We start from the raw sequence: 24,427 nt of genomic DNA, 5'->3' as shown, positions 1-24,427 counted from the left end.
TCTCATATTCTCAAGCAATAAAAATGGGCTACTACTTGACTATTAGGGATATTGTTTGGAGCAATTTTGGAAATATCGAGATGCATGTAGCTACGGATTTGGAGCCCTTATTAGTGATTTCTTTTCATTTCTCTTTTGTAATTCCATTTTTTTTTGTAATTTCAATGAATATGTCTCTAAATTCTATGTGTAGCTAACTTCAGTATCTAATATTATTTATGAAGCCTATAATTGATGCTTTAGAGACATAATTTAATTAATTAGAACTATTGAATATAGTTCAAATTTGTGGAATCTGGCTGAATTTTGTTACAAGTTTCGGTTCAAATGCACCGAATGCAATTCCAATTTCAACTCTAAATCATTGATTCTGAATTCGATAGACCTTGAGCTGAAATTTGTAACATTCAGTCTGAATCCACAGTTTTCAACGAAAAACATTGTAGTTGAATTCGGTAGACGTCTAACCCCAGAGATCGATTTGATTTCGGGCCCTGTAACGCTATAACCTAACAGGATCAACCTAGCTTTACCGAGTGTCCGAGTCAATGGTTTGGGGGCACTAAAAACATTTACGGGATGCGCCTTTTGAAACTCACCTTTTTTATATTGTTGAACTACTACTCCCCACTCTCTCGCGGAGTTTTTAATTTCAGACCCTTCGTGCAGAAAACTTTCCCTCCATTTCCTTCAAAATCCCCAAATTTCTTTCTTGCTACTCCCTTCCTTTAGGGTTTCTCCCCTTTGTCGATCTCTCTATACTTTCTCCTCTTGTCACTGCCATAAGCAAACGGAGGATTCCGACTCTCTCTCTCTCTCTACTAGGTATCTCCTATCTTATTTTTCTTCTCTTTCCGTTGATGGGTGTTCTTTGTGGTTCGTTTCTTCCTGATTTTTATTTTATCATGTACCGAATTTAGATTCTCTATATAGATTGGTTTGAGGCAACGAATTTGTAGCTTGCCTATTAGGATTCTTGCTGATTTTTGAACACTAATTGATTTCCTCATAAAAATTCACGTTTCAGATATCTTATTGTCTTTATAGCTTAGGGTTCTTATTCCATCTACGGATGACATTTCTTAAATTCTGTTTTCTTTGAAAAGTTGAGTTGCCTAGAAATAATGAAATAAATTATCTGATTATTAACGTCTCTAGGTTATTGATTCTCCTTTAGCTGTTTTTTTTTTCTCTGAAATTTGTGTTAATACTCCATGGAATAGAATGTATTGATAATCAAAGTTTATACCTAGGAGTTCTCTATAACCCGGATTCGTAACTAACGTCAAACATTTCGAGATTACTTCCATTTGAATAGTGATGGAGCTCAAACTAGGTAGTGGTTAATAAGGGGAATACTAGACTGATATGAATACCAATCCGATTATCATTCAGGAGACTGGACTTGGCCTAAGCATTGAGTGTTTTCAACTAGTTTATGCATTCTCATGTACAGTAACATAAGAATGCAGTTACCAGCATACTGAATATCTGAAGTAGAAAAAAATATTTACAAGAAAGAGGCAAAACAAGACTTACGCTAAATTATTACATCATCCAAGATTTACGCTAAATTATTAGATTCTTTCTGTTCTTCTTCATCTTCATCCCTTCCATGTGTTCTAACGCTAGGCCAATCTGTTTTTGGTTTGCACCAGCTCACCTTTAATGTTAAGGCAAAGTAGTTCCATATGTTCTCTGCCACATGGCAATGTAAAAATATGTCGTCTGTAGATTCTTTCTTCCTTTCTGCACATTGCACATCTCTTTACCATGCTTAAACCTCTTCTTTTGAGTTGATCCACGGTTGGGAGCTTTTGTATACACGCTCACCACACAGTAAAGCATACTCTCGGAGGGGTGTGTTTCTTCCATATTAATTTGATCAGATTTAAGCTCAGGATCTGCTCTCCTTGGCTATGTCTGAGATAAAAGTTCCGCAGGTTGATCTTTTCGTCTGCCTTTTCTTTCCACACTCTGCTGTCTGGTTGATCTGAGGTGTTATCTCTCCGATAGTGTTTAATGATTCTGTTAGGTTTTGTATTTCCTAGTCATTGAGATTGAGATTTCTACGAAGTTGTATGTCCCATGATCCTTGCTGCCTGTCATACATCTGATCTCTTGTGCTTTCTTTCAAGACTGAAATGCTATATAAGGCAGCGAACCTATCTCGTAACTAGGTTGTGCCTACCCAGATGTCGTGCCAAAACGATAACTTAAGGGGTGGCTAGGTAACTTTGGTTACAAAACCACTATGAAAAGAATCCAAGACGAAAGAGTATATAATTGAACGTCAACGAAAGAGTATATAATTCCATCCCTATGGGTGTCCTGAAGGAGATAGATACTAAGATGTGCAACTTTCTATGGAATGGAAAATCAGATTCCAAGAGGATCCACTGGGTCGCTTGAAGCAAAGTAAAGATAGCCCGATCTAAAGGGGGCCTGGGTATAAAAGATCTCAAGACCATGAACCAGGCTCTCCTATCTAAGTGGCTGTGGAGATTTGAGCAGGAGGATGGTAAGCTATGGAAGGAAGTAATTGGAGATAAATATGGAGATGAACCGAGTGACTGGGCTAAAAAGGTTAAGAATCTATCCTATGGGTGTGGGGTTTGGAAAGGAATCCAAAATAATTTGGATGGATTCAAAAGAATTACCAAATGGAAAGTGGGCAGTGGGCAGAAGATTATGTTCTGGGAGGACAAATGGCTAGATAACGAGATGCTAAAAGTTCGGTTCCCTAACATCTTCTCTATAGTGGTGGAGAAGAAGGCGAAAGTGTGCGAGTTGATGGACTTAGAGACTGGGGTATGGAACATCAAAACCAGGAGGAGCTTGAATGATTGGGAAGTTACGGAATACGTGGAGCTCCTGAGAACCCTTCAGGAGGTACGGCTAAATAGTAACCAGGATTCGAGGGTATGGATAAGGGAGGAGAAAGAGAAGCTGACGGTTAAGCTTTGCTACTCTTTGATGGAAACAGGAGACCAAATCATGCATCCAACTCTAGTAAAAATTCTTATGAGGAAGGCTATCCCTCCGAGAGTTGGATTTATGCTTTGGGCGACATTCATCAATAGAGTCCCGACGGTGGATGCACTCAGACGAAGGGGTTTTATGATCATCAACCGATGTATCATGTGTAAGGAGAGCGAGGAGACTAGTGCTCACTTGTTCATTCACTGTAAGGTTGCGCAAGGCTTGTGGTCATACTTCCTCAACTCGGCAGGTATCAAATGGTGCTGCCCATCATCGATTGCAAACCTTTTCGATCAATGGGAGAACACCCCTAAGCCGAGAGGAAAGAAAGAGATTTGGAACCTAATTCCGGCAGCTATAGTGTGGAGCATATGGAAAGATCGAAATAACAAGACGTTCAAGGAAGGAAATGCAAATTCGAACCTAGATGTGGATGACATTAAGTCAGTTATTTTTGGTTGGGCTAAAAATCTAAATTGTATTGGTTCTGCACACTTTAATGATGTCGTTTTCAATTGGGAGGCGTGGATTGGTCAACATATCCACTAACCTCCCCCCCTTTGTATAGTTTCCCTTTTATTATTAATTCAAAGTTTCAAAAAAAAAAAAACTAAAGTTCTTGATGAGAAAAAGATAGATTCTGTTGTACACATTCACCATCTCTTTCTTGCTTTTTTTATACGATAGATAATTATTTTGTTTTATCAATATTTATTAATTAATTATGTTATGTAATATTTGAAATATATGTGATATGCTAAATATAGGTGGTTTAGATGTAGTTTTGGTGTTTTAAAATTACACCAATAAGGCAATAACCAAACCGATGTAGTCGGTTGTGGGTGTTTTCTTACCAAACCAAACTGGTGCTTGTTTGGTTCACTTGAAGACCAAGTGGTTCTCCTTACATGGATTTATATGCAGATCTACTATTGCTGGCAGGCTGCAGCTATATATGACATGGGATCTTCTATAGGCACCTTTTTTAGGTCGTAATTCTTTACATTAAACAAAACCAAAATGTTGTTGCAGTCAAGTGTAAATATTCAATTTAGAGGAATGATACTAGGAGTTTGTGAAGTATTATAGGTAAGACTTGTCTTTAGTGGATTGGGTTGTCTGCCTAGGAACCCAATACAATTATATTATGTCAATAAAGCATCGTATAGTAGTGATCATGAGTCAGTTCAGCATGACTTTACGAAGCACGTAAAAGTAGGCAAATTTACATTTAAGAGAAGTTGGATTAAAATTGTGGATTTGTTAAATAATTGTTCAGAGATCTGTTGGCTGGTATTCTCACCAATGACATTTTTAATAAATTCATCTCAAAGTGTTCAGAAAAATTGGGCATTTCTGACATCTTTAGATCAATTTGAGGGGGTTGTTGAGATATCTTAATTATCCTTGAGATATTTTAGCTATCCTTGGTATCTTTCCTTGTGATATTGTTGTTATCCTTGGTAATATCATTGAGAGGTTTTATTATCTACTATTGATCAATCACTCTATATATGTTTGTGGGCTGAATGCAGTAATACGCAAGTGAAGGGAAAATCAATTATTTCTGGGATTGCATCTAGTCATAATTATGCAAGATTTTGTTTACGACACTTCACATATCTTGATTTTTGTGTTTACCTTACGACCATAATGCATTATTTTAGGCTATTTCCATGTGATATTACGCAACAACATTCGATATAAATGTACGTAGAAAAAGCACACATAGTAACTTAGACAAGAAAGCATGAATGTGAAGCCATATCCACGTTTTGGCCTCATTGACTCCTTTATATAATTCTTCTGTCAGTGCCTAAAATCGTCATAACTCACAAGTACCCGTACCATCTGTAACCTCACCTTCTTAACTCTATCATGGGTAACTTCTGGCTTCTTGCATGCAAAAGTGACTTGGAGAGGGGATACCTCAAAAACACATTCAGTTAACCAGTTGTATGAACACTTCTCGGAAAGGGATGAAGGGAAGTCTTTCATTCACTCTTGGTACTTCGAGCGCTAACTAGTTTCTGACCTTTTGGTCTTATAGAGTTCTAGGAGCTATCGACTACACTTACTGAATCTTCCCGCTTCTCCTTGCTGGAAGGCATTAAGCATTCAGATTCAGGTTAGGCATTGAGTGTTTAGTAAGTAAGTCTCGTGATCACCATCGCTCATCTAATGCCGAAAGAAGGGGGAATCAATGGTATACATACTAAATCTGAATTTTCGAGTAAGAGTTTATACCGAGAAAAATCACTACTTTTACTGCTGCTGGTGTTCAGCATTTCAGCTCCATAGGGTTAAGCCTTTCTTTTCTGTTGATTGAAATACTTAAGTTTCAATTTTGACTGATAATAATTTGAGCAGTTTCCTTTTCCACCGCAAATATAAAAATCTATAAGTTTATGGCCTTTCATATTCTTCTTGAACTGATTTTCAGGAAGACAATTTGCATGTTGAGCATGACTTTGGACAGGATTTAAGAGCACTCAACACCTCAAATCATGGGAAATGAAAATATTGAGGCTCCAACTAAGACACCCAAGTCATCTTTGGTGCAGGTAAGAGACCAAATATCCTTACTAGATGATCTTGTTGATGGTTCACAGATAGTTTGTTAACAATATTATTTTCTCCAGGAGCAAAATCAAACACCAAAGTCATCTCCAGTGCAGGTATGGAATCTGGACCATGGTTTCTGTTTCTACGAAGTAATTATGTCGAAATATTTAGCTTTTGTTATTATCTAATGCTCTATCCTGCAGGAGCCACATGTTCCTAGCAATCCTGCCACAGTTTTTCCTGACTGGGCTTCATATCAGGTCCCAGACTTTCACATTCTCATGGTGTTTTTTTATCCTCACATTTCATTGTTCCTGAGCCCTTCATTTTGTTTCCTCACTGTAGGCATACTGTAACTCTGTCGGAGCTCCTATTCCCCCACCTGGCTATTTTCATTCTTCCGTGGCATCCAGTCCTCAAGCTCATTCATACGTATGGGGACAGGTACTCCTTGATGTACATATAATTCTTGGTTGTACAGGTTCTGATGATACTTTGACTTGTAAGTAGTTCGTAGGCCTTTTCTCTTAAGTTTAGACAATCGTAACATGTTACGTGTCTTCTTCCTGCAGCACATGATTCCCCCATATGGAACGGCACCATCCCCCTATGTTACCATGTATCCACCTGGGGGAATTTATCCTCATCCATCCATGCCACCGGTAGGTAACCATAAGCTTCTATGCTGTCATTTGTTCTCATTATTTAATTACTTATGTCTACCTAATAACCTAATAAAATGCAACTTCTTTATTCTATCTCATCTGCATTTCCTTATTTAATTCATGTGTTTCAGGGTTCTCATCCATATGGGCCTTACACAATGCTCTCCCCAAATGGAACTGTTGATGCTTCTGTGAGTATGAGCTAGTCTGAACCATTTGCTGTGGCAAAGGATGTCACATCTAAACACAAGCCTGGAAGTAGTATTTACAATGGTGCTAGTAAATCATCTCATTGTCATTACAATCTCAAACAGATTGTCAGACCAAATGACTGTGGTCTTCTATGTTCAAAGCTTTTTAGTAAACTATAACTTAAAACTAACAGCTAACATTTCGTTTCATAACGACACTGCATAGCTGCATGTTATACATTTTGACTTCTTAGTGAGCGCTAATAATTTTCTAATTTCCTAAATCCTAAAAAGATGGCCAAATAACATATTTCACCACCATCTGGAATTCTGGATTTCACAGTTCATGCTTATGTACATCAACACTGGGTTATGTTGAACGCATTTTGGTGATATAGCTATCTTTCATTTAATATACTTTAGGTCTGGCATGTGGACTGCCCTCTTCAATGCCTGATAGTTTGCATATGCCCCCAAATGATGTCAAAGCTCTGATGACTCAAAGTGGGTAAAAAGATTTAGTACCTTCTTTGTTCGATGTTTCCAAATGTCTCGTTTTCTGACATGACTTAAGTTTGTTGCACTTGTACTTGACTTCAGATGTCCTTCATTTATGTCATTGTCATCTATAATGCGGCCAAAGTATGAAAATTCTGTGACATTTCAGGCTTCTGCTGGCGGTGGCAAAGGTAAGACAGCCGAAAGTAAGGGCAAACTTCCTATAAAGAGGTCAAAGGGAAGCTTAGGAAGCCTTAGTATGCTTACAGGCAAGGGTAGTGAGACTGAAAAAGCATCAGGAGCATCTGATAATGGTGGTGGCTTGTCACAGAGGTAAGATGCCTTCAAGCTCTCAAGACTTCATAGTTCATTTGTTATATTATGGGATTATATAATCATGCATTTCCCAACAAATGTACAGTGGTGACAGTGAGGAAGAAGAGTCAAGTGAAGGAAGTGACGCCAATTCCCACAATGTATGTTACTTCAGCCCTAATTCTAATGCTTTTATGGTAAACATATCTAGATGTTATCTAATATTATTCCTCAATTATAAGCCTTTTCCATGATGCGGAAAGTTGAGCTAAAAAGTTTGAAAACCTGCTTAATGTTTTATAATTTAAACATGGAAAGTTTGGACTGATTTAGTATCATCAGGTTCATAATCCTTGTGAGGTGTTTGAAACTGAGATTTTCAGCCTATGTTTCTTTTTGTCTGGGTAATTTCGGCTTTATCCATTGTCTTCTTTTGAATAGCTTAAACAATTATCTGACTAATTTCACAGGGTTCAGATCGGAGTGGAAAAGATTCAGTTGGCGGTAATTTATGAACTGAATGTCCTTCCATCATTTATTTAATTATTCTATTAGTATTAGATATAAAATGTGTACGGCATATGCTGCTTTGCAGCTGAGGTCCAAAATGGGGGCAGTATCTCAAGTGGGAGTAGGGTTGCGGGAGTGCCTGCTGCCAGTGTTACCAGTCCAACAACAAACCTGAATATTGGAATGGATTACTGGGGACAGTCTGCTTCGCCTGAAGTTGCTGCAGCCCGAGCAAAGCTCACTCTGGTACCAGTTACAACTGCTATAGTCTCATCCAGTGTTATCGGATCTCATGAAGCTGTTACCCCGGAACTTTGCTTACAGGTTAGTCTATTGGTTCTATTGCATCTCTCTCTCTCTCTCTCTCTCTCTCTCTCTCTCTCTCTCTCTATATATATATATATATGCCTGTGAGGTTCTTACTCCATTTGTGTTTCCAGGATGAGAGAGAGCTTAAAAGGCAAAGAAGGAAGCAATCGAACAGAGAATCAGCTCGGCGCTCTAGGCTGAGAAAGCAGGTAAGCATTTTATGTTACACAGTTGAATAAAAGAGCACGTATCTTGTGTTTTGCTTCTCAAAGCACTATTTGCTTGTCTTCTTTGTATGTTTTGTAAACCATGAGTTTGACAAGATAAAATTTCTTTGACTGGTGGATCTTACAGTAATTTCACAACTTTTTGTCAGAGGAGGGTCTAGAAATAATACAGACATGCTCTTTGTACTTACATAGTTGTACATAGAGTTTGGCACTTAGTGACTCTGTACTTTAGATCTTCATTACTGCTCAATTTGAGGCCCCAGTAATTTGAATTTGTAGTTTAAATAAGTGCCACATCTTAGGAGTCAAAGTAAAACTAACTATACCTTTAAATTTATACAAGTATGTCGTTGCAAACGAAGTGTAATGGGAGCGAATATTCGCAGTGCTGCAAGTATTCGCTGTCTACTCTCTATCCTCTATGCTCCTCCCACTATTTTATTGAAGAGAACAGTTTCAAAAATTTAAAAACTGTTCATAGGTCTTTCATAGAAAAACAATGCAATGCCAAACAGGCTGACACAATTAGTTTGACTCATTTGAGTATGATATAAGAAAAGATGAAGTAGATTTGTTTTGCAAAGAAGCTATGATCATAATGGAGTGTCTTTTTTTTTTTTTTTTTTTTTTTTTAAGTTGCCGCTTCTCTTCGTTTTGTTGTTCTCGATATTCTTGTTTAGATCTTGTTTGCAAATGAATTTTGGATTTTACCTACAACTATTGATAGTAAATGTAGCATCTCAAATTATAGTAGAAAGTTCACTGCCATCATTTACAACTACGTGGCTTTTGAAATTTTCCATTCAGAAACTCGTTTTTCTTTTGTGGTTTGATGTTGATGTTTTCACTAATGCCCGATGTTGAGCCAGGCTGAGTACGATGAGCTTGCCAAGCGTGTGGAAGCTCTAAAACAAGAGAATGTTACACTCAGAGAAGAATTGGGACATATGAGTGAGGAATGTGAAAAGCTGGCCTCTGAAAATGCTTCTCTTACTGTGAGTTTTGCTTCCTCTTCGTTTTTATTTGAGAATAGCATTTTAGTTTCTATTGTTCTCTTGTTCATTTTAAAAAAAACCTAATTTATGCATTTCATCGGAATTGTGCAGGACAAGTTTCGGAAACATACCGGAGAGGACCCAAGAGTTCGCGAACTTGATATTCCGCCGCAGTCTAATCCCCAAAATAGTAGCTAACATAGACTTGTCTGAGAGAGAGTTGTTAGTTTTCATTACAACCTGACTTTGGCTTCTTTTAGTTTACCCATACCACTAATTCTCTTTTATTTTAGTTAGGATTTAATTATAACAAAGGATAGAGATGTTTCTGTCAGTCTTACTAACCAAATGGTTCATGAGAAGGATGTAGTATTCAATTAAGGCTAAAACTTTATTACTTCGACAGGACAATATTAATATTTATAGGAATATTTTTCATGGCTCGTCTTGGAAGAAATCTAATTCCTCTAGGGGAAAACTTATAAGACAATAGTGATGTTATTAGTCATATATAGTATGATGGCCTAGTACCTTTTTTGATTTGTATATGGTTATAAACACAATAGTGGCTTACCAATAAGATGATATTGCTTCAACAAAATAAAATAAAAAATAAGATGATATTGGGTATAGATGACCTCATATAGCATCAGGTGTGCCATGCAAAGAGGACAGATTGAGAATGGGGAGTTTTAAAGACATCCCTGTAAAGTGTCGAAGGCGCCTCTCTCAAAGCAAATAGTATGAAGGAGGATTTGTGATTGAAGGAGGCGCCTTTTTAACACTCAGATAGTCAGAGGCCCTCTCTCTGTTGAAGAAAGGGGTTGAAAAGTTTCACTGACATTGCAGTTTACCAAGTAAAATGTATTCCTTAGATTTAGTGAGTGAAGTGCTCTAAAATCAAACCTTAGATTTTTTTTTTTTTTGGAAGAGAAACGTCGGCGCCTCTTTTACCAACTTTACAGATCCGGCCGGTATTGGATGTATCATCAGAGATGAAGAGTCCACCTTCATTATAGCAGCGGCGGACTCGGTGCGATGCCAAAATGCGGAAGAATGTGAAAGCCTAGCCATCCTCTACAGTATCCAATGGGCATTACAATTGGATATCACTCACGCTCATATAGAAAGCGATAATCAATCTTTGATTAATTTTATCAACGGTCACAGTGTCGGACTCCACTGGCAAGCAGTAAAGATTATGCAACAAGTAAAGATCCTTATAGATAAATTCGAGGGCATCATCTTCACGTTTATTCCTAGAGAATGCAATACTCCTACAGACGCGCTTGCCAAATGGGGAAGAAGGAATGCTTGCAGATATGTGTGGAATTCTGTACCTACGTTTATTTCTGATTTGCTTTAGTTTCTTGGTTGTTCTTTGTACTCTTGGTTTTGGTAATGCGATGTTCCTCTCATCAAAAAAAAAAAAGTTCAACAAAAAATAAAAAAAAAACTTCATTACAACTAAAAGTTCAGTACAAAGCAATGAAGTAAACAGAAGGACTAGAAGCCCTTCTCTTTAATAAGGGCTAACTTTTTTTTTTTTTTTTTTTTGTTGAGAAAGAAAGAAAAGCGAAACTACAACAGGACCTCCTCCAGCGAAGTTGACGACGACCATGTGGATCGTACCATCTTCCTTCTACCCCATTTTGCGAGCTTATCTGCCTCTTTGTTGTTGTCCCTCGAGATGTGCCGGAAGGCTATGTAGTCGAAATTCTTCTTGAGTTTGCCAATTTCATCGAGGTGTTTCTCCGACTGCCAGTGAATCGTAGCTTTTTTGCTGTTAATTATGTTGATGAGGTTTTGGTTGTCACTTTGTATGAGTATCCTATTAACTCGAAGTTGATCCGTCCATTGTAATGCTTTGAGTATGGCTAGGCATTCACATTCCTCCGAATTCTGTCCTCGTATATGGTCCGCCAGTGCTATCACGAAGTTGGAGTGTTCATCGGTCAAGACGCAACCATAGCCTGCCGGTTCCTGAGCCGTTGTGAAAGATGCATCTACTGTGACTGTCATATAAGGGCCTTCCGATGCTGTTTCCGTCTGTTCTATGTCCTTGTACGTTGTGAGTGAATGAGGCTTCGTCGTTGCTATTGTGTTCTTTATCACTGTTACAGTCTGTAATGGGGTTTAATCCTTTCCTGCAAAAATCTTTTCACATCTTGCCTTCCAGATAAAGTAGATAATTTTCGCAAATAATATTATTTGTCCTTCATCTAAGTCTTTCCATTGAATGATCCATTCACCTAAGTGGTCAATCTTATCGGAATGTACATGAAATTGAAGCCATATTTGTCTAGCATAATCACATTTCAGGAGTATGTGAGCAATCGTTTCTACATCATTACAGTAGGTACATTTGGTGATATTGCCTATATATTTCCCAATTCTATCTCTAACCGGTAGACTATTTGTGCAGCATTTCCATAAGAATAATTTAATTCGGGGAATAGTTTTAAGATCCCAAATGAAGTTCCATTTTATCAATTCCATTTCCTGGTTATTTTGATTTTTTTGTCGTATAAAGTGGTACATAGATCGTATAGAGAAATTACCTGTTTTTGTCAGTGTCCATCTCATCTTGTCCTCGTGTGATTCCTGTAAGTTAATACTGAGAATAGCATTACATATAGTAGGTTCAAATATTTGCGTAATAGTTGTTTTGTTCCACTGGTTGTTAGTGATCAGTTGTGATACCCACTCCAACTTGCTATTTTGGTGATTCGCTATAGGCGGGGGATAGTTTGGAATCCAGAAGTCATTCCAAATGTTAACCTTAGTACCTTTATGGACCTCCCAGAAGATCAGCTTTGACACCTGATCATAATGTTTGAACATAGATTTCCACAACCAGGAGTGGGTTTGATTGGCTGCTCTTGGTTTAGGCTGTTTTGGAAAGTACTTACTCTTCAGAAGCCTAGCCCACGGGGTCTCTGGATTTTTCAGTGCCCGCCACACTAATTTGCTGAGGAAGGCTTGGTTATCAATAGTAGGAAGGCGGAAGCCCAGTCCACCTTCTTTTTTAGGCTTGCAGATTTGAGACCACTTGATAGTATGAATGGATTTAGCTTTTCCCCACCAGAAAGACCTTTGCAGGGTCTCGATGCGGTTGCTTATACCCTTTGGAATGGCAAAGCATTGCATTTGGTATCGGGGAACGGCCGCCGCTATGGTGGAGACCACAACCGCACGGCCTGCTTGGGAGAGGAGGTTGGTGTGCCACTTCGAAAGTTTACTCTGTATTTGAGAAATCAGGGAGGAGAAGATTTGTTTTTTATTGGCTCCGATGAATAGGTGCGTACCTAAATACTTATCCAAGTTGGAGGCTTGGTGTACTTTTAGATTGCGAATGATCATGCGTTTGAATTTTGGATGGGTGTTTTTTGAGAAAAAGATGGTAGACTTGGAGTAGTTGATAACCTGGCCCGAGTTCTTTCCAAAGATATCAAGGATGTTCATTAAGGTGTTGATGTTGTCGAGAGAGTTCCTCCCAAAAATGATGCAGTCGTCCGCGAACAATAAATGTTTGATGGAGAGGGTGGAGTTTGGGATAGGGAAACCGCAGAATTCAGGGAGATTGCTAGAGCTCTCCAGGAGTATGCTCAAACCTTCCATGGCCAGGGTGAAGAGGAAAGGTGATAGGGGATCCCCTTGTCTAATGCCTCTAGAGACATTGAACGAAGGGCCCGGCCGGCCATTGATAAGGACCGCCATCGAGGAGGTAGCAATACACGAATGAATCATAGTAATCCATTTCTCCGCGAAACCCAGCCTAGCCATGACCAGCTCTAGATATGACCATTCTACACGATCAAAGGCTTTTGACATGTCTAGTTTGAGCCCAAAATAGCTTTTGGCTCCTCGCGTCTTTTTAAAAGAGTGTGCCAGTTCCTGGCTGATGATGATATTATCCGTGATTTGTCTTCCCGGGACATACGCCGCTTGAAAGGGAGATATCAGGGAAGGCAGAATGCTTTTGAGTCGGTTGGCAAGGACTTTGGCAATTATTTTGTAGGTGGTATTCAGCAGGCTGATTGGTCTGTAATCCGAGGTGTGTTGCGGTGTTTTAGTCTTGGGGATCAGACAGATGTGAGTATGATTGGCCCTCTCCGAGAGGAAATTGTACTGAAAGAAATTCTTGACTACTTCTTCTATATCCCTGCCTACCGTGGCCCAATTGGCTTGATAGAAGTACGGGGGATAACCGTCGGGTCCCGGAGCTGCATGCGGTTTCAGAGAGAAGACTGCGTTTTTTATTTCCTCTTTGTTTGGCGTCGCAGTTATAGTCGTATTTTGAGCTTCGGTGATTTGGGTGGAGAAAAGGTTTAGGAAGGTGATCTCCGCCTCCTGACCATTAGTGGTAGATATTTGCTTAAGATTAGTTTGAAAGATACTCGCTATTTCGCTTTGTTCATTGGTCCAAGAGTTGTCTTCCTTTTTGATAGCCATGATTTGGTTTTTCCGTCCCCTGTGAATCGCTTTCGAATGAAAATACTTCGTATTTCTGTCTCCTAGTTGAATGTTATCGATTCTCGACTTTTCACGCCACAGGCTTTCTTGTTGATTATACGCCTCTTCCAGCTCTTTGTTGATTCTGTGAACGGAATCTTTGTCTCTGAGCCTCTGAAGTTGATTCGTCAGACTTTTGATCTTGCTATCTAGATGTCCAAACACTTCTTTGTTCCACCTCGAAAGATGTCCCGCCAGCCGGTTTAGCGACATATGGATTTGAGCGGGATTGAAGGTCCATTTTTCCTGAATGAACTGGCTGCACTCTGGATGAGACATCCATGTGCGAATAAATTTGAACGGTTTGGGGCCCAGCTTAGGCCTGGGGTTTGTTGTCAGCAGAATGGGGTTGTGATCAGATCCAACCCCTGGGAGATGAATGAGATTAGTATCGGGGAATTCAATTAACCAGTTGTCATTTGTGAGCGCTCGATCCAGCCGCTCTTGGATCAAGTTGCCATTGAATTGCCTGTTCGACCAGGTGTAAGGGTAACCACTAAATCCCACATCCCGAACCCCTAAATTATTGATCAAACTATTAATACCTCGAACATGGGTCGGAACTTTTCGGCTACCTCCTGTTTTCTCATCCGGATGAAGGATTGTGTTTAGGTCCCCTATTATTACCCAAGGAAGGCTATTATTTGGTGCTAAGCTAACTAGCGTCTGCCAAGGGTCCATACGGTTATGTTTGTAGGGACTTCCGTAGAAACAAGATAGAATAAAATTAGAGTTATCAGGCGTGAAAGAGGCTCGAGCCTGTATAATGTTCCTATCCGCGTACAATATTTCCATATTGATTTCTTTGGTCCAGAATAAACCCAGTCCCCCCGCTTTATTATTGGGCTCCACCGTGTAACTGGTATAGTCCATGCCCAAATTCAGTAGCTTGTTTATGTTGGTGTTCATGCATTTGGTTTCTGAGAGAAAAATAACTTCCGGTTTATGTTCTCTAATCAGCGTCCACAAGTGTTTGCGGGTGCATTTCCTTTATGAATAAGGGCTAACTATCACCGGGATTTAATAAGGGCAATACCAAATTATGAACTGCAATAATTGAAGAGACAATATTCATTTAGATGGGCCAGTCTTAATTCTTTACTGTCTCTTTTTTTTTTCCGTTTAAAAAAAGAATAACAAGGGTGCTACACTGCTACTATATTAGCTCATATTTCTACTCCCTCGTACTGTTGACCTAATTATTCTAAAAAATATTTAAGTTACTAGGTTTCCATAAAGTAAGAAATTAGTTGTTTGGTATAAAAAACGCAAGCGAGTAAACACGTGGTCTTTGCTGTTGGTTTGGAGAACAACAAAAATTTGGGGATATGAAGATTTTTGAGGTGGGAAAATATGATTTTTCTCTTAAATCTTCACCCTTCTTCCGTGTAACGTCAGCGTGCCATCTGCTAGACTGCTAGCGAATTTGTGAGAACATAATTTTTTTTTCTTTTCTTCTTCTTCTTACCACCACCACTGTCTTCATCTATTTCTCCCTCCTCTCTCGTGCGGAATCTTCGTCTTGTACTACAGACGAAGAAACCCTCATTTGAGTTTGAACATCCTAGATCCAAATAAAAATTCTGGTAAAAGAGTTTTCCACTTTGCTGTAACAAAAATAGAGAGGATTTAGAAAAAGATATGACCGAAATAAGAAAATAGTGGTAGAATTTAGAAAAACAAAACACTCTACCTAATGTTATATCTTTTCAGAAACAAAAAAAACCTAATGTTATATACTGTAGAAGTTATTTGTATTTATTTGAAGCCGGAGCCGAGTTTATTTTTTTGTTAAAAAATTTCATTCATGGTTTTGAAGCATGAAATGATAGAATATGCTCATAACTGTCATTACTATTTTAATAAGATTCCTAAACACCATACCACTACGCTATAGCCTATAGGCCATTCCAGTAAACCATAAATTTCACTCTGGTTAGGAATCGAACCTGAGACATCTAGAATTTTGAAGTACATTCAGTGGACTATTTTTTTTTTTTTTTTTTAGCAATAGTGAAAAAAGATAGGCAAATAAATGGGCCTTTGACAATGGAAATTTTATCATGAAAGTGAAAGCCTGCTGCTGGTAGACCCCCACCAATACCTTTCAAAAAAGAAGGGTTTTTGAACAACTAAGCCGTCCGCCTTTTTTTATTCTTCTTGTAACGCTCCTCCTTCTCCATTTCTACTTCACTAAAAATATATCCGCCGAGTTAAAAAGCAATCCAATTTCCGCCCATTCACAAACCAGAGACGACGGACAGACAAGAACAAGGGTTTTGATTGATTGATTCAGGAAGCAGCCATTACTTCACTCTCTCCATTTCTTTATTTCCTTTCTTAATCCAGCTTTTTGAATTTCAAATCTTCCCCTTGTTAACGGTAATCTCTTTACTCTCTACTTTATTTCTTCCTTTTTTTGGCGATTTTGATGTTCAATTTCCTTTAGGAAAGATTATAATTGGCATGATTTGATTTCTTTGGGGTTTATTTTGGGTTTTTATTTCCTGGGTTTTTTCTTGTTTTCTAAAACAAGCATCATATAAGAAGATCTGATTCAGAATATTCATAGTGAGAGAGAGAGGAAGTTACTGAATCCGAAGAACTACTGGGGTTTGTCCATTTTTCTTTCCTTCTTGTTTCTAATCAATTGGGTTATTCACAACTGGAGATCTGTTTTTTTATTTTTCATTTTTTATGATTGAAACCCATTTTGAGAATAAGTTGATCTTTGAGTTACTTCAATTATGTATCAAGATTGTTTACCCTCTATCTTTTTTCTCTTCTTGCTTTATTTAATTATGTTGATTAGATTTTGTTGGGAATCACATAGGACTCACTGTTTTTGTTGATATAGTTTCTAGGGTTCTTGAACTTCTAATAAGTATGTTTCATTTCCACTTAATGTTGTTATGAACTGTTTCACTTGATGACTTTAACATGTTTAGGGTTTTGAAAATACCACAACAACGACATTATTGCAGTAGCTTTACATGATTACCAGTGTATAATCTTGTTTTTTCTCCTACTATTGCTGTCTCATTTCATGATTAATTCACTGATTCCACAATTGCTTCTGTTCTTTTTAAGACGAGGTGGTCTATATGTTCCACATCTTTTGTAGTTCATTGTCATTTATCGACTGCATTCGTATATTTAAATAACCCTTTCCAAAAGGTATTAAAGATTATTAGGGAAGAAGACTTGATCGTGTTTAATTCTTTGTAAATTTTTAGGAACTAACTGATTTGTTTTTCTGTTCTTAATAGGAGCATAACTCTAAATAAGAGTTGATCTTCTTGCGTCAATATTGATTTTATTCGAGGATTTCGTGATGAGGAAGATATTCTCCTTCAGATCTTCTACATCCAGCAATGGAACTAGCGAACCTGTTCCTCCTCCTGCGCCTCCTGATAAAGAGAAGATTTACTGGGATGCGCCTTTCGGAGCAGAAAATACTAGGGAATCCAGCAAAAGTCTAAAACAAATTCCAGACAGCGAAAACTCTGCTTCAAGGTCAGTTCTTAGACGGAGCCTCTCTTTTTCATCAACATATCGTGGATCACCTACAAATAGCAATGTTCCATCACAATCTTCTGATTTTGTTAGTGGGTAAGGTCCTTTCGGTTTATTCAAGTTTCAGTTCAGAGCTTCTACTTTCAATTAAAAGGAATTTCATTCCACACTTTCTTGATTAATTTTAGTTTTCTGATTTGTATCAGTTGTCGTTCTCTTACTCCGGAGAGACAATTCAAGCCTAAAAGACGAGGAGGTCCAGCTACCAGGAGGCCATTTGAGGTGGAAAAGCTTGCCTCTTCATGTTCGTCAAAAAATTCCAATGACTTATCTGGGAACTCTTATGGGTCACCTCCAGTCCCACCTGAACTGGATTCAGCTCGCCTAATGCATGTTTCAAACAAAGTACATGATCTTTATATTGACGGGGAACAACATCAGCAGAGAAATTTGAGATCGAAACACAATTCTCTAAGAAACACAACCAGTAATGGAGTTCCCAATTGTTCTCGGCCTCCACGAGGTTACCCTACCGCACCAGCTTCACCAACAGATATTCGGAAAGAGAAAGTAAGGTCTTATTCATTCAGAGATATTAGAGAGCCTCAGCCTAGAAAAGAATATTTGCCTGAATCTCCACAAAAACTTGCAAGAAATGTTGTTGAGAGACTATCTCAGGTTTTTCCTCAGAAACCTAGATCAAGATCAAGGGATCTGCAACCTGACACCCCAACCACAGTAGAAGACATCTTTGAGGACTTGGAACCGAATCCTTACCCCAATACTGATATTTTTATCCAAAAGAACAACATAATTGATTCACCGTTTAGAACCAAAAGTTCATGTAGTGAGGAGGATGAGGATGAGGATATGTTACGTATGAGGGGAGAGGAAGCCCAGGAGAGGGTGATGCGTATATCTGAAGAGATTGAGCAAAATAACTTTATTCGAGGTAGCGATTTCAGCATATCAGAGTTGTTTCAGACGCTTAGAAGTATCAATGAGGAGCAAAGGGACTTAGCTGTGGAAGTTTCGACCCAAATACAGTGTCGAATTTCAGAGAGAGAATCTGCTAGAGAAGCACTTAGAGGTGCAAAGTTGGATTTTGAATCTCAAACAAGGAAACTGGAAAAAGAAAAGAATGAGTTGCAGTTAGGATTGGAAAAAGAGTTGGATAGAAGGTCAAGTGAGTGGTCATTCAAGCTCGAGAAGTACCAGTTGGAGGAGCAGAGGCTACGGGAGAGGGTAAGGGAGATGGCAGAGCAAAATGTCTCACTTCAAAGAGAAGTCTCTTCACTCAGCGGCAGGGAAGTTGAGAACGAAAAGAAGATGTCATATTCAGAGTTACAACTGAAGGAACTTATGGCAAAATTGGAAGAATCAAGAGAGGAGAACAAGGGTCTTCATAAAAGTCTTTCGGAACTTAAAGAGCAGTTTACAGGGGTGGAGACTGAGAGAGACTGCATTAGAACAAGCCACAAAGAGAAAGATAAGGAAAACAAGGAGTTGCAGAAAACTGTAGCAAGATTGCAACGGACTTGCAGTGAACAAGAAAAGACAATTACAGGCCTCCGTCAAGTACTCGGTGAGGAGGTTGGTAGGAAAGAATCCCATGGCTATGATGGCGATAACGGGAAACTGGAGCTCGCTAGATTGACAGGGGTTGAACAGGTTTTACGAGCTGAAGTGAAATCTTTGCGGCTGGAAGTTGAAACAGTTCGACACGAGAACATAAATCTATTGGACCGGTTGCAAAGCTGTGGCAGGGATGGTGTGTTTTCATGCTTCAGGCTTGATCAGCAGCTACACGACCGTGTTAGCTGCTTACAAACTCAAGGATTGTCACTATTCAGAGAAAGTAGTGAATTGTGTGAGAAGTTACTGAGATATATTAAGGGGAGTACAAATCAGATCACTACGCATGTTAAAGAAATCTGCAAGAATGAGTTTGATGGATATTTCATTGTTGAAGCTAATACCAAAGTCCAGAACTTCAGACGGGGAATTGAAGCTCTGACAAAAAGTCTGCAGACAATATCTTCAATGTTGGATGAGAAGTCCAAAAGATTTGGATTGGAGTCTCACTCGGCGTGCAGTGAGAGTGATAGATCAGGGAAAAGGAGAGGGGCTTTAGAGGTAAATTGGTGGTTAATATATTCATGCAGTGGATTTGTGGCCTGATTAACTTGGACACAATTAAGTTTCAAAATTAACTTGGACACAATAGGTATCTAATAAATTAGTTCTGTCTGATTCTTGTATTCTACACTCGATTTACTATTCTCATTTTGCTATTGTAGGACGATGTTGCAATGAAGCTAATGGAAGAATCTCTACTGACAAGTTTACTGCGAGAAAAGATGTTTTCTAAAGAGCTCGAAGTTGAGCGACTGCAAGCAGAGGTTGCGACAGCAGCAAGGGGCCATGATATACTGCGATGTGAAGTCCAGGGTGCACTAGATTCCCTTACCAGTGCATCCCACAGGATGAAGGATCTGGAACTTCAGGTGACCATATCCCACATAAACCGCTCCCTTTAATGAATTTTCTATCAGATAATAACTTTTTTCATATGGATTCTTAATTATGGGCGTTAGGTTTGCATAGAATTGAAACATGTCCACAGTATTTCATGCTAGTTTTGATTAACATATAAAAACAGTTACTTAGTATCACTTCCTCTTAATTGTTGTTTAAAATTGCTTTTCAGAAAAGAAAAAGACAGAAAGGCTGGAAATTTAGTTTGGTGTTTCTGAAAAACTATAGCTCATCATTAGTTATTCAATTTCATTATTTGGCCACATAACTTATACATTCTGAGTTAGTTTTAGCATGTAGGTGTAATTTGCTTCCCTAATCACGAGTTATTCTGTAATTTTAACTCTCTGATGGAGTGGGGTCTAAAAACAAATCTTCTTTCGATATGTGTGTCTTCAGCTATTAAATATATTCGAACTTGATAAGAACGTTCTTTTAAGATCTTATTTTGTTAGAGAGATAAATATATACAAGAAATCTTATTCAACAAAATAAGTTCTCACTTCTAATCCTTTCGAGAAATTATGTATTGCCATGTAATTAGTAAGTTCTGTTTGATTTTCTATTGTACGGTCATAATTTATCTCGAACTTCTATGTACATGTTTTGAGATGATTATGACTTCCCGTTGTTTACGATAATGAAACAGATGTTGAAAAAGGATGATAATATTCACCAGCTTAGAGTTGAACTACAAGAATGTAAAAAGGAGTTGGCGATAATGAAAGGGGTACTGCCGAAACTCTCTGAAGAGAGAGATGTGATGTGGGACGAAGTGAAGCAGTATAGTGAAAAAAACATGTTACTGAACTCTGAAGTGAACATGTTGAGAAAAAAGATTGAAACTCTTGAAGAAGATTTACATATTAAAGAAGGTGAAATCACTATTCTAAAAGATAGTATCGACAATAAACCCTTTGATATCCTGTACAATCCTAAATCCATGCAAGAATTCAGGTTGGATTGAAGTTTCGAAGGTGATGCTGTCTCCAAAATTTCTTCATTTCATACTTTTTTTTGTTAAAAAACTGATCTTTCTGGCCCTTCTTTTCGGATAAAGTTGGAAGTGTAAAAATTACAGCATAGTACTACAATGACCATAGTTTTTGTGTTTCTTTTTCATTATATGGGGGTTGGATTACTTGTTTGAATATTTCAGGTACTTTTTAGTGAACAATAATGCATAAATAAGTTTTGAGTTTAAGATTTTGGTATAAAATTTTGAAGTGAGATTGAAGATTACATACGATCGTCACTCACTGAAACTTTGAGAAATAATTACAGAGTACTATGTGCAGTTATATGTTACAACTTACAATCAATCATAATGAATTTAGGAGTGGGAGTTATGCAGGTCGTTGTTAACAATTTTGATTATAGGTTAACGCTAAGAGGGAGCGAGATGGCTCCGTCTCCAACCATTATGGTATGTTCTCCAACAGGCAGAAGTGTGTAGCCGTTGTCTTCTACGATTTCCAAGCTTTTACAAGCATTGAAAACAAAGTTAACAGTTTTGCTTTGTCCTGCTGGCACAAAAACTCTCTCAAATCCAATCAGTTGTTTTATGTGAGTCCTTGCAATTCCTTTTGGAGGCTTTGAATATACCAACACGACATCATTACCGTCTTTTTTCCCCGTATTTTGTACTATAACATCGAGCTCAAACTGTTCAGTGCAAGCTAAGTCGTTTACCAAGATGGCGGGGCAAGGAGGTTTATCTAAGGGCACGTAGTTGAGATCTCGACAATGTTGATGCTTATCTAATTTCACATACACAGGCTTTAAGGTAGAGTTTACTTGGTAGTTGAAGGTGGTGTAGCTCAAACCATAACCGAATGGGTAAACGGTTGGACCAGTAAAGAACTTGTATGTCCTTCCAGGATACCCTGACTCTTCGACCGGCCTTAGGGGCATTGATGTGAGTGGCAGTTTGTTTACATAGTCAGCTTCATACCATGTGATGGGTAATCTTCCTCCTGTTTTACAGTTCATGATTCAGATCAGTTACTTAATGAAGTCATTCGTTTAGCTTGATAATACGATGAATGAAAATTTTCAGAGCATTAATACTCACCAGGATTGTATTTTCCGAAGACAACATCAACAATGGCTTGACCTCCTTGTTCACCAGGATAACCAGCCCAAAGGATAGAATTGATCTTAGGGTTATTCTTAGCAAATGAAATATCAATTCCACCTGCAGACATTATCACAAGAACGATCGGACCTTTTGATGCACTAACCACTTGGTTGATGAGTTGAGTTTGGTGACCAGGAAGAAGAAGATCATTCCGATCCCTACTCTCAGCTTCAATTGATAAGTCCAAACCAACAAAAAGAATAGTAGCGTCTGCATTAGCAGCAACTTGGGTTGCTTCATTAATCAAACTATCGCTCTGGCAAGCAACATCACTACAGCCAGCAGCATAAGTGGCCTTTACAATGGAAGAGAAGGCACCGTGTGGAGTGGTGAACTTGCATGGAATACCTGCATAGTTCCCAATCATGGCTTTGGTAGCATTGGCATGAGGACCGACAACGGCAACATTCTTGTAGTTTGCATAATTTAAAGGCAAAGTGTTGTCATTCTTGAGAAGAACAATCCCTTCTTTAGCTGCTTCGGTTGCCAATTCGATATGATCATTGGCGCATACGTTGTCCTTCCCTAAGTTGGCAAAATTAGGACTACCGTCGAAAAACCCAAGCCTCATAAGAACAACATAGAGATAATTAAGAGACCTATCAATTTCTAACTCTCCAACCAATCCTTGTTTTACGGCGTTGGCTGTGAAATTGGTGTAATAATCACCACAATCCAAATCCAATCCAGCTTTTAGAACTTGTGCAACAGCATCCTCATGTGTGTCATTGAGCCATTTGTGTCCATCAACCATAACTTCAATTGAATCACAGTCAGCCACAATGTACCTGCAGTATCCAAATCATCATCACATATATGCATGATTAAACCTAGCTAGATATCTATATGTATATTTAGAAAAATGAATCAAAATAAATACCCATGAAGATTCCATTCTTGTCTAATGACTTCTCTCAAAAGTCTTGCATCAGCGCAGGTAGGAATGCCATTAACGCGGTTGTATGAGCACATAACGCTACTAACATCACCATCTTTAACACACATCTCAAACGGCCGAAGGAATGTTTCCAACATGTCTTGCTCTGTCACCTTTATGTATATATTATCGTATACATACAAGAAAAAATTGTTATGTAACTAAAAAGAAGAAGTAAATTTGTTGTTGGAATTAATCTTTGTTATATATTACCCTAGCATCATAATGGTAACGATCTATTCCATGCCAGTTATCGACATCATAAGCAGCATAATGCTTACAGCAAGCAGAAATCTTAAGTGGCCTATGATTCAAGTCTGCTGCGTTTTCGTGGCCCTCGACATCTTGCAATCCTCGAACATAATTAGCAGCATAGGTGCCAACAACAAACGGATCCTCGCCTGGTGTTTCTGTAATTCTTCCCCACCTTGGATCCCTTGCTACATTGATTGTAGGGCTCCAGTATGTTAGTCCTCCTATTCCTAGATTGTACATTGCTCTCGCCTCTGTTGAAACGACCTGCATTTTAAAACACTCATGTGTCATCTTCTCTTCTATGTGTGTTAATGTATATTCTTCCGCGAACAATTATAAGAAATACGTACAGGCAGACAGATATACACAGAGGGAGAGAGATTACCTGGCCTAAGTTTCTCCATAGAGATTTGTTGAAAGAAGCAGAACTAAGAATAACAGTTGGAAAGCTAGTTGCTGCAGGAACATCACTATCAAAATAGGTCGCCGGACCAACATCCGAAACACCGTGAAGTCCTTCTGACCACCATGAATATTTAGGAAGGCCAATCCTAGGAACACCAGTTGCATTGTTCCCAAGCTGATGAACCTTCTCTGCTAGAGTCATGCTATCTACTATATCCTTAGCCCGGACTTCGTAAGGAAGAGACGAGTCACAGTACCTAAATTTCTTCATGTCCAACCCCATTTTCGCAAACCTAACGGGGTCACATACATGGCTACCGTAATTTATACCACTACTTGTATGCTTATTGCCACCACCACCACCACCACCACCATTCTTCTTATGTTTGTTGTGATGGTGGTGAAGGCTGTCTTGTGCTATTGTACAACTGATATATGAATAGAAAACAGAGGAAATAAACAAACATGTAAGAAAAACACCTTCAAGCTTTGCCATTTTTTAATTAATTACAGTGATTTTTAATTTAATGGTTTTCAGGTTCCATCTTGGGTCTAATATTTATAGGAGCACAAAATAACAAAGAGATTAACCTAAATGGACATTTTGTCTCATATTTAGGCATGTGTCTCAGTTTTTAGCCCCACATCAAGTCAACCCATGAGAGAGATTATGGGGGTTTGTTTTATCTAAAACTAGCTATTATTTTTCTTTGCAAGTTGATTTTCTATTATCTATTAAACAGAAATTCTCTTAAATTGACACTGACCAACCTAATTATCTTTATCTTTCTCTTTAGTTAGTTACTCTGATCAATAGCTTGTTTTGATATCCTTCTATCAACAACTCTCTCCAATGTTTAT

General features: G+C 38.4%; 3 protein-coding genes across 6 annotated transcripts; 2 read left to right on the top strand and 1 right to left on the bottom strand.

Annotated features, from left to right (window-relative positions):
• The first annotated feature begins 576 nt into the window (after positions 1–576).
• Positions 577–9,698, top strand: LOC147566526 (bZIP transcription factor 16-like). Of its 4 annotated transcripts, none has more exons than XM_086653024.1 (15): positions 634–825; positions 5,033–5,110; positions 5,426–5,546; positions 5,625–5,660; positions 5,751–5,807; positions 5,893–5,991; positions 6,120–6,209; positions 6,344–6,403; positions 7,071–7,234; positions 7,323–7,377; positions 7,687–7,720; positions 7,812–8,050; positions 8,167–8,244; positions 9,135–9,260; positions 9,372–9,698. In XM_086653024.1, exons 3-15 carry the CDS (start codon positions 5,490–5,492, stop codon positions 9,456–9,458), a joined length of 1,182 nt encoding a protein of 393 aa, XP_086509150.1. In that variant the 5' UTR covers positions 634–825; positions 5,033–5,110; positions 5,426–5,489; the 3' UTR covers positions 9,459–9,698. The 4 variants fall into 4 exon arrangements, with proteins under 4 accessions (XP_086509147.1, XP_086509150.1, XP_086509148.1 ...); XM_086653022.1 differs by having other exon boundaries at positions 5,033–5,215; XM_086653023.1 differs by lacking the exon at positions 5,033–5,110 and adding an exon at positions 1,659–1,943 and having other exon boundaries at positions 635–825.
• Positions 9,699–15,097: 5,399 nt separating this feature from the next.
• Positions 15,098–21,033, top strand: LOC147566525 (uncharacterized). Its single transcript, XM_086653017.1, has 5 exons — positions 15,098–16,157; positions 17,045–17,387; positions 17,498–19,427; positions 19,592–19,798; positions 20,479–21,033. The coding sequence occupies exons 2-5, from the start codon at positions 17,110–17,112 to the stop codon at positions 20,794–20,796; spliced, it is 2,733 nt and encodes a 910-aa protein (XP_086509143.1). The 5' UTR covers positions 15,098–16,157; positions 17,045–17,109; the 3' UTR covers positions 20,797–21,033.
• Positions 21,022–24,154, bottom strand: LOC147566524 (putative beta-D-xylosidase 5). The gene is made up of 5 exons (XM_086653018.1): positions 23,547–24,154; positions 23,120–23,425; positions 22,850–23,019; positions 21,904–22,757; positions 21,022–21,805 (listed from the first exon to the last, which is right to left on the bottom strand). Exons 1-5 carry the CDS (start codon positions 24,060–24,062, stop codon positions 21,204–21,206), a joined length of 2,448 nt encoding a protein of 815 aa, XP_086509144.1. The 5' UTR covers positions 24,063–24,154; the 3' UTR covers positions 21,022–21,203.
• Positions 24,155–24,427: the final 273 nt, after the last annotated feature.

This window comes from Eschscholzia californica, unplaced genomic scaffold, assembly GCF_041429995.1.
Source record: "Eschscholzia californica isolate CP2 unplaced genomic scaffold, dmEscCali1.0.p SCAF_1, whole genome shotgun sequence".
Taxonomy (NCBI): Eukaryota; Viridiplantae; Streptophyta; class Magnoliopsida; order Ranunculales; family Papaveraceae; genus Eschscholzia; species Eschscholzia californica.
This window is presented reverse-complemented; position numbering and strand designations above follow the sequence as displayed.